This window comes from Misgurnus anguillicaudatus, chromosome 2 (genome assembly GCF_027580225.2).
Source record: "Misgurnus anguillicaudatus chromosome 2, ASM2758022v2, whole genome shotgun sequence".
NCBI lineage: Eukaryota > Metazoa > Chordata > Actinopteri > Cypriniformes > Cobitidae > Misgurnus > Misgurnus anguillicaudatus.
The window spans coordinates 23,313,912-23,327,023 of record NC_073338.2 but is presented as its reverse complement, the minus strand read 5'-3'; the positions used below and the strand labels follow the sequence as shown (position 1 = coordinate 23,327,023).

At 34.9% G+C, this 13,112-nt stretch overlaps 1 protein-coding gene across 1 annotated transcript; it reads left to right on the top strand.

The window, feature by feature from the left end:
• The first annotated feature begins 4,442 nt into the window (after positions 1-4,442).
• tcea1 (transcription elongation factor A (SII), 1) lies at positions 4,443-12,232 on the top strand. The gene is made up of 10 exons (XM_073874921.1): positions 4,443-4,702; positions 5,216-5,278; positions 5,359-5,468; positions 5,955-6,050; positions 6,168-6,313; positions 10,682-10,738; positions 10,848-11,002; positions 11,089-11,235; positions 11,323-11,394; positions 11,730-12,232. Exons 1-10 carry the CDS (start codon positions 4,628-4,630, stop codon positions 11,736-11,738), a joined length of 930 nt encoding a protein of 309 aa, XP_073731022.1. The 5' UTR covers positions 4,443-4,627; the 3' UTR covers positions 11,739-12,232.
• The last annotated feature ends 880 nt before the right edge of the window (positions 12,233-13,112 follow it).

The following is a 13,112-nucleotide window of genomic DNA, read 5'->3' as shown; positions in this document are numbered from 1 at the left end:
CCGTAGTGTGTTTTGGGCCATATTCCATTAGAACCAATACATAGAACCAATACATACCATTAGAGACCAACAAAAACCAATACACTGTAGTGTGTTTTGGGCCATATTCCATTAGAACCAATAAAATTCCCAATAAAGCAAATAAAACCATTAGAATTTTTTGTAATGATTTTATTTATTTTTTTTAGCAGGGGACTAAAAAACTATGGCAAACATGCTTACAGTAACATATTATGACACAAAGGTCAACAATTTTGCATGACATGCCTTGTACAATAACTAATTGCTAAATGTTTTGAGGTGAAAGACTATTCAACAGAAACCAGTATAATGTATTTGGATGAAAATGACAGCAGGCAATTGTATCAAAGCATTTGCAATTTGTCCAAAACAATGAGAATTTGCTTTAATGTTGTGCACAGCTGACTTGATGAAGTAGAGGTTGAACAAAGTGTTTTTTGAAAAATACATTTCTGATTTTAGAAATGCTTTAAAGCAGTGCTTCTCAAATAGTGGGGCGGGACCCCCAGGGGGGGCTCGAAGCGACACCAGGGGGGGCGCGCGAGACCCCAGGGAAAATACTTTTTCAGGAACTGATTTTTAAAGACATTACACCCCAATCACACAGATAAGCCGCTTGTGTTTTTTATTATTATTTATTGATTATATTTAATTTTTCAGTATCAAATGGTCAAAAAATATTATTCTTTAAATAAGGATTGATTTTTTATTTCAGGCAAATTGATGCATTTTAAGTCTTTTCTGTTACAGACTAAAAAACAATGTTAATAAGTTATTCTTTGTTGTAAGTTGATCGATATTTCTTTTTTTTGTGTTTTTTTCGTTTTGTGTTTTCTCAATGTTAATAAGGATACTACGGTGGCTCATTGCTGCCACATACATATTATTTTTTTCACTCAGTTATGTCGTTATAACGACATCTTTTCTCGTTATAACGAGATATTATGTCGTTAAAATGACATCTTTTCTCGTTATAACGAGATATTATGTCATTAAAACGAAATGTTTTTCTCGTTATAACGAGATATTATGTCGTTAAAACGACATATTTTCTCGTTATAACGAGATATTATGTCGTTAAAATGACATCTTTTTCTCTTAAAATTTACATATTTTCCGTATTAAGGAGATATTATATCATTTAAATTACACATATTCTCACGCACGCTGTTTCATTAATCGACCCTTCAATGCAGAACTGCTTTTTGCAAGATCATTGGACATTTAACTAACCTAATCCATTCTTACTTTATTCTTTTCATTTTTACTTTTTTATTAATTTATTATGATTAGGCAATGTTGACAGGATGCTGCAGACTGTACGTTGGAACTTCACTTTCACAAGAATCAAACGGAGAAATTTGAAATGGCACTATTCTTTGTGCACGAACTTGGCCGTTATGGGAAGCTATTCATATGTAAACTGCAACATCTGAAATGTATTTAGGCTGGATTTTTTGTCAAAGTGTAAATCGACCCAATATAGCAATAGACTCCGGGGCGGATCTGCCCCGAAGTCGCAAACTCTTTTTATATCTATCTAAAATAAGTAAAACACTGGTCCATATAATACAGAGGAATAAAACAATATATTTAATAAAAATTAGTGCTGCCTCACGATTAGTCGCGACTAATCGTTTGCAGAATAAAAGTTTTTGTTTACATAATAAATGTGTGTGTACTGTGTATAATAATTATGTTTATATAAACACACACACATAAATGTAAATTTTAAGAAAAATATATATTTATATAATAAATATTTATATTTATATATAATATAGATTATATATAAATATAAACATGTATATACACATGCAAATGTTTCTTAATTATATACATGCATGTGTGTATGTGTATTTATACATAATTATTATACACAATACACCCACATATATTATGTAAACATAAACTTTTATTCTGCAAAAGATTAGTTGCGACTAATCGTGAGGCAGCACTAATAAAAATCTATAATAATTAAATTATTTTATTATATAATTGTCTATTGAAATATTATATGAATGTTTTACATGTTATTTTAAATAAAAATACCTAAACAAATTGTACATCGCACATGGTATCAAATATATACATAACCAGTGACTTCAACAATAGATGACTTAAAACAGATATTTATTTAAAAGAATAAACATTTTAGTCATTTAGTAACAGACCTAACAGATCTTACCACAGTCGCCTCTCTGTTATTTAAATTTAAAACAATCAAGCTTCTAACATCATCTCTTCATAGATGAAAATCACTAAAATACATTTTCGTTCTCACATAAGTTACTAAATGAAAAAAGAGAAAAAGAAATTGCTAGAACAGTGTTAGACTCTGGGGTGAAACGAAATGACAAATAAATAAACATTTCATTTACTTTACCTTAACATATCAGTTTAGCCGCCTAGCTTTCAGTTTTTACAACAATCAAAAGCTTCTTATTCTCTATTGGAAATCACTAAAATATATTTTCGTTTTCACATATTTAAGTCACTAAATGAACAAAGAAAAAAGAAATCGCTAGAATGATGTTAGACTCTGAGGTAAAAACGAAATGACACATGAACATTTTATAACAGATCTTACCACAGTCTATCCGTTTGTACATTAATCAAAAGCTTCTAACATCATATTCTCCTCATATAGACGTGTCAAGTCGATCGAAAATTACTCAAATATTCCTTCTCACATATTTAAGTTACTAAATGAAGAAAGATAAAAAAAGCTAAATAAAGGGAAGTCTCTGAGAGGTAAAACAAAGTGACCGTAATTTTTTGTCGGGTAGGCCTACTGGTGAAGAGCGGTGCCTGAAGAAGCGCGTGCAGAAGAACGCGCACATATCAAACGTGCACACTAAATAATGGGTTTAATTATGCTTTCACTTCATATCCTCAAATGAAATAAAATAAATAATAATAACAACCATTAGAGAAGGTTCTGTATAACTATAAGTTATTTTTAAATAATCACCCTGCAACTTTATGGGACCGTTATTTTATGGTTCCCAAAAATGAAACATAAAAATAATATTCCCAGCACATTATTATTTGGTTTCCAAAAAATGACCGAAAGATAACCAAAAACTAACGTTAGGGGAACGTTTTGTGTTAGCTGTGTCAGTCTGTTTTCTGGGTGGGACATTAAATTGCTTCTGCCACTTTTTATATGAATTGAACATAATAAATAGTTGAAATGACTTGGGCAAATTTTTATTTCTTTAAAAACAAAAAATGTCATGAGCAAAATATTGCACAAAAAAATAAAAATACAGCTTTGATCACAGAATAAAATTGTAATTAACTCGGGTTTAATGTTTGTAACATTGTTAAGATAAGGCACCACACCATCTAGGGTCGAATTACACTGACAAAAAACCCAGCCTAAATACATTTCAGACGTTGCAGTTTACATATGAATAGCTTCCCATAACGGCCAAGTTCGTGCACAAGAATAGTGCCATTTCCAATTTCTCCGTTTGATTCTTGTGAAAGTGTCCAACGTACAGTCTGCCGCATCTGTCAACATTGCCTAATCATAATAAATTAATAAAAATGTAATAATGAAAAGAATAAAGTAAGAATGAATTAGGTGAGTTAAATGTCCAATGATCTTGCAAAAAGCAGTTCTGCATTGAAGGGTCGATTAATGAAACAGCGTGCATGAGAATATGTGTTATTTAAATGATATAATATCTCCTTAATACGGAAAATATGTAAATTAAAGAAAAAAAGATGTCATTTTAACGACATAATATCTCGTTATAACGAGAAAAACATTTCGTTTTTATGACATAATATCTCGATATAACGAGAAAAACATTTCGTTTTTATGACATAATATCTCGATATAACGAGAAAAGATGTCGTTTTAACGACATATTATCTCGTTATAATGAGAAAAGATGTCGTTTTAACGAGAAAAGATGTCATTTTAACGACATAATATCTCGTTATAACGAGAAAAGATGTCGTTATAACGACATAACTGAGTGAAAAAATAATATGTATGTGGCAGCAATGAGCCACCGTAGGATACAATGTTTTGCAGATGTGTAATTTTATAGACAAATTATACTATTTACAGTCGCGGCGGAGAGTTGGGGGCTCGAAATTTTTACCTCTTCCTCGGGGGGGCGTGACAGAGAATAATTGAGAAGCACTGCTTTAAAGCGACTGAGATAAACTGTACAGTTCAGTTATACAGGCAAGAGCGCACTCTAGCGTTTAGAAATGAGAGGTTACGTTGATCTGACAAAAGTGCTTTTTAACACAAATTACTGTCGTATCGGTCTATACACCTCTAACTCTTATATAAATATATGTGCATAACATTTAAAGTATGCAAATAACACTGAACAACAAACATCTAGATGTGTGTTTCCCGTGTGACTCGACCTCGGTTTTTTCTATTAACAATGTCTGATCTCGAGGTCGATTCCGCCGGAGTTCGTTGGATCGATTAGTTACGTCTTGATTTTTCAAAGAAACGCCTCCCCCTGTAGTCGCTGCGTGCGCCGCCGGTGGAGTGTGGTGTGAGTGTTGCCTCTTAAAATTGTACGTTTATAATCCGTTTATACGCAACGGTGCCCACTAAACGTCAATTATGGGCAAGAAAGAGGAAGAAGACATCATCAGGATCGCAAAGAAGATGGATAAAATGGCACAAAAGAAGAATGGGGTGAGGTGTTTTGTCATGAATGAATTTCCCGTCTCGGAGCGTACGAGGCTAACGTATCATTGATACATAACGAGCTAGCAGCTAAATAGAACTGTTTTCGTTCTCTACAATAAAAATGGATTGTGTTTTCTGCACGGATTAAGTGATGTAAAGCTCAAAGTAATGTTATCTGTAGTGATTTAGTTTACTGTTAAGTGAACTTGACGTTTAGAAGGTAAATTAGCTGCATTAGCCACTTTTAGCGCGGATAAACGGAGTCAGTTAGCGGGAGACATCAAAACAAACCGGGTCAACAATCCGTCACCAGCTGAAGGAAAGCAAGGTTTTAGCGCGGGTCGTACTAGTTAAGTCAGTTAAAGTTGGGGTAATTAGCAGGTTTGGTTGCATAGTCACTTCCACCGACATGAGGGGAAATATGCACATGGACTAACGTTACAAGTTTTGTAAATATTATTTAACTGTTTAAATAATCATCACGATATATATTTATTAAAAAATATATATTTTTATTAGGTTGGTGCGCTGGATCTACTAAAAGAACTTAAGAATATACCCATGACCCTGGAGCTTCTACAGGTATGTTTACTAAGTTTAAGTCATTTTAACTTTAGTATTCGGATACATGGAGCGAGCGATTTCCTCTGATTTACTTCCAGTCAACAAGGATCGGGATGTCGGTAAATGCCATCCGCAAGCAAAGCACAGATGACGAAGTAACCTCGCTGGCCAAGTCTTTAATTAAGTCTTGGAAAAAGTTGTTGGATGAGATTCTTTACCATTACTAATTTTATCGTAGTTTGCATTTATAAATGTATGTGTAAATATATAGATGTTAAGTCGTTTTAAAACATTTTGAATTTTTTACAATTTATCATCAGCTTTTCTCCCAGCTGATTTGTCATGTGGTGTAATAAGTGATTGCCTTTCCTCCAAGCTTCCCATGTAGTCTCATTTATTACAAAGCAATATAAGCAGCACGCTTACCTATTTATACAGTTTACACCAAAATTATTTAAAGTAGTTTTCAACCATTCAGTCTTACACATTGTGAATAGATAACCTGAAATTGCTACCACTTGCAGGCAGTGGGTGGTATTACAACAACAAAAGTTTGTTTGAATGTGAAGTCTTAGCATTTATGCATTAACAGGAGAAACACATTATTAAATAAACTATCAGAAGCGAGGCCCATGTATGATAGTTAGTATTAAACCAATGAAATAACTCATATATGGTGTTTATGAACAGATGAACCTGCTGGAGAGAAAAACTCGGAGGAGAAAAAGAAGGAGCGCACCCCACCAATGGTGTCACCGTCAGAGGCCAGCCCAGAGCCCAGGGAGGAGAGGTACAGTATTGGCAATGATTATTTTAAAATATCATAATAAATTGCTCCATGGCCCTAAACTAACCTTTACGTATATGTCTATCTCTATCTCTCTCTGTTTTTTCCTCTCTCTCTCAGCTCGTGCAGTAATTCCAGCAATAGGAGCGAGTCTGTTGATGTTGCAGCCAACACACTGATAGCCACTTTCCCACGAGCGCCAACTACATCTGACTCAGTCCGTATCAAGTGCAGGGAGATGCTGTCAAATGCTTTGCAAACAGGGGGCAAGTTGTGGCAGACCATTCTCACTTACACACAAAGGGGTGGTTTCCCGGACAGGGATTAGACTAGTCCGAGACTAAAATAAATGTAAGAGCTGTCCAAACTCAAAATAGCTTGCACTGACATATCTTAAAATACATCAATGCTCTTTGTTTTGCATCTAAATGCACGCCAGAAATCTTTTGAGTAAGGCATGTTTGTTAAAACTAGTTATATTTCTTAATTATTCTAAGGCCTAGTCCTGGCTTAAACTAATCCCTGTCTGGGAGACCACCCCATAGTATACTGAGTTAACACACAGTAGGTACATTTACATGCAACCAGATAATCCGTTTGTAATCGTATTGACGGCTCAATCCCATTGAGGAAGAGCGGATGCAAATTTGGATCGTATTGAAGGGGGTGGTGTACTCCGATCTGTAATTCGATCAGCAGGAGAAAAGTACGTATGTAAACGCGTGAATCGTAGTAGTTTTTCAATCGGATGCAAAAAAAACCTTGTGCACATGCGCAGAATATTTGTGCTCAAGCTCACGTATTATATTTACCTCTTATATCACATGATTCTCGTCACGGAAACACGCAGTAGCAAGGCAATAGCATCACGCATTAATAAGGTAACGTTAATGCAATGTTAATTTTGGCAGCAAATTCTGATTTAGTCTTAAGTCTTTTGAATAACACACCATTTAGTTTTTAGTCTTATTTTAGTCATCTGAAATCTTTTAGTCTTAGTCTAGTTTTAGTCGACTAAATATCATGAGAGTTTTAGTCTTAGTCTTACATTTTTTAGTTTGTTATGGAATGGTTTGAATATGCAATACAGACACAGATTTAATGGTTGTTATAGAAAACACGTATTTTATTTAAAAAAAACTGACCGTGGCTTTTTCACAAAAAATAATCCAACTTAAAATAAGCATAAGGCCTGCTCTACCTAAAAAATATACATGGACCCTGAAAAAGATATGCATTCTCCCTTAATGAAATGCACACACAGACACACACGCGCGCAGACACACAGACAGAGACACACACAGGCACTTAAGCACGCACTTTGTCCAGTAATGTAACAGTCAACATCTACTATAATAGTAACGTTACACATTTCATTCAATTTGAGGACATTGAATATTTATACTCAGTATTAATTCAGACAATCGAATACAATCAATACAGTTCAGATGTGTATTCCTTTAGTTTCTATGTTATTCCAAGCTTAGCGAAAACACAGTGGTTTATCTGATAAAATAACCTTAGCGTAAATGCTTACCTTCGCACGTGTATTTCTTCCCAACTTGTCCCACAAAATCAGTAGCTCTGATTGGATCTCTTCTCTATTCATCCCGCCCTAACATTTTCGTCTTATTTTTATTAGTTGACTAAAGTGTCAGTTAAATTTCGTTACGGTCTTCGTCATCATATCTGACTTTTATTTAGTTTTTGTCCGTGAAAAAGGTTCGTTGACGAATATTTTTTGTCTTCGTCAACGAAATTAACACTACGTTAATGGGGTCACGCGCTGTACACTATGCAGCGTTTATGTGTACTTTTAAAACATTATAGGCTACTTAAAGTAATAATTAGTGTTGTGCCTTTTGAAAATTGTGTGTCCATTATCTATATCTGAAAACTCCTTAAGAACAACTTTCTCCAACTCAGCTTTGACTTTAATCCAGAGATAAAACGTAACGAGAGCTGCTGTCCGCAGCGTTGCGTTGCTCAGTTCTCTGCCTTTTTTCGAGTTTAGATTTGGGCTACTGTTTAAACTCTTTTAACCAGTTGTTTTGAATTTCCTTTTGGGATGGCTCTCATACGCGAATCTGGCAACCCTGGCTCTGAGCTTGTGCAGACGTTCGGTTCGGATTCTATTCGATGTACATGTAAACAAACATTTAAATTAGATTGCCATGTTTCTGTTAACTGTATCGTCGTAACCTTCAATCGTATTCAATTCAGTCGGATTGATAACATTTTGTGCATGTAAACATAGCTAGTGGCTTGCCAAAGTGTTAAGGCTTTTATAAATCATCTGGTAAAATGTTCAACCATTTAGAAATGTAAATGAATAGTGTGAAAAGCTTAGGCTTGCAGAATCGCAGCAAAACAGGGTATCAAACTAAAACCTCATTCACACAGACCTCTGGTCCCAGAAAATACCTGTAAAATTGCCAGACAAGCGTCTGTGTGAACAAAAACTCGTTCCGTTAATCTTCTGGGATCGTTGCCGGAAAGAGGACCTAGTAAGATACGCGGGTAACCCTCTGTGTGAACAAGAAGCCGCAAGAATGCCGTAATGGGCGTGTCGAAGTGAGGACGCGCGCGTCATCATCACAACACAAGTTATGGTTCAGCTCCTTACAACGAGATAACATGCATATAAACATTCATCACGAGAAATGTTGCAAACTAGAGTGACGCAGTTATCAGGAAATGATAAATGAGACGCATAAACAATGACGCACGTGCCGTAGTTAGGACGCGGGTGTCATGGCAACATGAAGTTGGTTCAACTCTTTAAAATGAGGGAATTACAACATTCACGACCAGAAATGTCAGCAAACTGGACTGAAGCAGATATCAGGTAAGTTAGCTTATTACTTACTGCGTTGAAACGGAGATCATTCAGCAGCATAAAAGAATATCGCGTCACGTGCTTATTTGAGCTATAATAAACGAAAATATCCGCGCGTCATCCCAACAAGTCGTTCAGCTCCTCAAAATGCGGGTTTTAAATGCATATAAACAATCACGATGAGAAATATCTGAAAACTGGATTAAAGCAGAAATCTCGTCAAATACACATTCTGAAGCTGAGATCATTCACCAGCATTAGAACGGTGCGTCACGCGTTCCTTTATAATCTTATCATAAACAAAAATGCACGCGAGTGGTTCTTGGAGGGAGAAATAATATATAATATGCAAACTTCAGACGCTGCGTAGAAGAGAGGGTGGGACTTTCAATAGGTCACGTGTCTTTCCGGGACAGTCACATGCCGGATAAACGTGGCAGTGTGAATGAAAAAAAATCCAACTATTCCGCAAAAATCCAGGATGCGCGTATCCCGTGTATTTTATGGAATTTGTGTGTGAAAAGGGCTTAAGTTTTTTTTTTTTTTTTTTTTACATTGAACGTAACAACAAACCCAAGTTTAAACATATGGGTAATTATATAATTGCAGATACATTTGGTGTCCAAAGTCATTATTTTATCAGCTTTTTTCAAGTTATATATTTATTTTAATAATGTGGTACTCAGATGTCACAGGCCATAACTGTTAAATATTTTCTTTGAAAAGTGTCTTGTATAGCTCAAAATCATGATTTCATGTTGTCTGAATTAGTTGGGGTCAGTTCTGTTACCGCAAACTGTTTCACCAAGGTAGAGTAACAGTGTTGACAGGTGTGTATCCAAAGTGACTTACAAGTCAAAGAGAGCATTTAACGTAACAGTAGTCTACAAATGTCTGTTTGCAAACAATGTGCAAATTCACCATTTAGGATCATTTACCATAAAACTAGTATATTATCTAATATTTACATTTACAAAGACATCTAATCCCCTAAATCACCTTGGTTTGCTATGTCACACACACGTAACCAATCACGTTTGAACTCACACATGCTGAACCTGCTAGCATCAGTGCTAAAAACAATTACTGCTGCAAATGCGCAGTTCACGTATGCATTGTGAAACCGGTTAAGTGTCTGAAACTATCGAAATTAGCATCTATTTACACATTTGAAAGGATGGATACAGGGAATAATTTGCATATTTATATTTATGGTCCGAGCTGTACTATTGAGTAGAGGTGGAGACTAATTTGCATATTCATAGATCTGCGTATACTAAATAAGGAAATTACATTCAAATGTTGGTAACACTTTAGTATGGGGAACAGTTATTGAGTATTAATTATGACTTTTGCCTGAGTAAACTCCCAATTTACTGCTAATTAATAGCTAATAAGGTAGTTGTTGTAGCCGTTAGGTTTAGGTATTGGATTGGGTTAAGGGATGTACAATATAGTCATGCAGAACGAGGCATAAATATGTCCTTTATAAGCACTAATAAACAGCCAATATGTAAGCTAATAAGATACTAGTTAAATGTGAGAATTGGTCCCCATAATTACCAAAATGTTTTATAGCATGTAGAAATAAATTACTGTCACAGAAAAATGTTTACTTATGCTATTATGATGCGTTTAAGTAATAAAATTATTGGCTACACAGAGATTTAAGGATTAAATACTTTTGCAAAAACACTATATACTTAAGTTCACTTATTTGTCAAAATGTGTTTTCCATTGTCTGTATTTATTATGTGTGGTTGACCTGATTTGTCTCATTTTTTTTAAAATATAGATGATTTCATTGCCATTGGGTCTGACTGTGATGAACTTGGGGCTCAGATTGAAGAATATATCCTTTTCATAATCGCTTTAAAAAAATTAATGTGATCTCTAATTCTTGGTGAATGTAATATCAGATGATCTTCGATTGTACTGAAATTTCCTTGACCAGCTGGCACGCATATTTGTGGAATTCAAAAATACCGACATGAAATACAAGAATCGCGTACGAAGCCGAATCGCCAATCTCAAAGATGCAAAGAATCCCAATCTAAGAAGGAATGTGCTATGCGGAAATGTTAGCCCGGACCGCATTGCAAAAATGACAGCAGAGGTGAATGGTCTAAGGATTTACCCCTTACACTTAACATCCTATTTGTATCGACTTTTGTAACAGTTCAAGTCTGGAAATTTCAACAGGAAATGGCAAGTGATGAGTTGAAGGAAATGCGTAAGAATCTGACCAAAGAGGCCATCAGGGACCACCAGGTGTCCACATCTGGGGGCACCCAGACTGACCTGTTCACTTGTGGGAAGTGTAAAAAGAAGAGATGTACTTACACCCAGGTAATTCTAGAGGATGTGTAAGAAAAAGTGTTTCTCATATACACACATTTGACTTTCTACTATACTTTATAACATAACTTTCCTTAGGTTCAAACTCGGAGTGCTGATGAACCGATGACAACGTTTGTCTTCTGCAATGAATGTGGAAATAGGTGGAAGGTATGGGCTTTTCGCTGTTATATTTTGTTGTTGTAGAGACACTAAGCCTTGTCCCAGACTAAAATACATGTTTAAGCTGCCTTAATTTAAAAAAAAAATGTGCGTTGACATATCTTAACATATATCAGTGCTGTTGTTTTTTTTTTTTTTCTCAAGATGTACATCTGTAATGTTTTTTGTAAAAACTTCTTAAATGTCCTAATATAACTAACGTCTAGTCCTCAATTAATCTAAACCCTGTTTGGGGAAACTGACAAATAAAGAACATTTTTTTTTAGTATCTATACTGATAAATATATTTACTATATTTTATTTCTCTTATTCTTTTTTTACAGTTCTGCTGAAGTTGGAGCGTCATTCTCTGTTTAGAGAGGTAGCTAAGTTTCTGGACCATGTTTTTGTATCATTGACGAATAGGAACCTTGCATTCAACGGCGCACCTGATGTACAAAGGCCGAAATAGATACTTTGACTGTTTGTTTTATTACAACTCATGTCCTGTGTTTTAACTTGAAGTATAGCTAGGCCGTAGGCCTCTGGACTATGATACATTTTTCTTTTATCATCACTTTTTATATGTAGGTAAACATTTTGACAACATTCATATTTAGATAGTTTTGACTAGTTTTAGTCCAAAGCAAAAGTGTTTTCATTTTTTGCCCAATGTTATACTGTATGTTTGGTTTGTTAACGGCTCAAATATTTTTAACCTGATTCATTTAGAAGATGCTTTGAGTCTCTTTTTGTCACTCTGAATTATACATATTTATATGCATGATCTACAGATTTTTACTGTGTACATGGCTTACTTTCAGGAGTAAAATGTTTTAAAAATTGATGGGGAGTGGTGGTGGTCATACTTAAATTTTTAATTATAAAAATAGGTGTTTTGTCAGCAAATAACTTGAATGAAGAGAATACAAATATAAAAGGGTAGTTATATAATTATTAAGGTCAGGTTGGGTGGTGTAATATTCAATTCAAGTTTATTTATATAGTGCTATTCACAATTATTAATTGTTTCAATTTTTTGAAATTTGTTGACCCTGTTTGTGAAATCTAGGCTAAAGTCTTATAATCTAATTATGGGATCAGAAGCATCAAATCAATTTTACTCATTGATTTCAATCATTGGCATGACCTTACTTATAATTTTACTTAATGTTCTTTATATTATGTAGAAAACAATAGATTGCAAAAAATGACTAGCTGGGTTTTACAGACTGCTCACATTTTATAACTTGTAGTAGGGCTTTATTAAGTTCCTTTAAAGGATTAAGATTATATGATTTAGCTTTTACAAAAAAAAAAACAAGTTTATATATGACATTTAAGCTTCCAGTGGGTCCATAAAAACATTAAAGGCGGGGTGCGTGATCTCTAAAAGCCAATGTTGACATTTGAAATCACCTAAACAAACACGCCCCTACTCCAATAGAATCTGGACTTTCTTTTGAAAGACCCGCCCCACACATACGCAACCCAGCCAATGATGTCAGTTAGTAAACACGCCCCTAACTGCTGATTGGCTACAAGTGGGTTTTGGTACTCGGCCCGACCATAGATATGTATAAAGGCTAGATATCTCACCCTCGCTGCTGGCCAATTGAGTGGAACGCCCGCATTTGGCGGACATCTTACCACAGGCAGCTCGCTCACTCGTAGCATTGAGTTTTAATGGTGCAGGTACTTTTAAATGACCATAACATACTTCATTT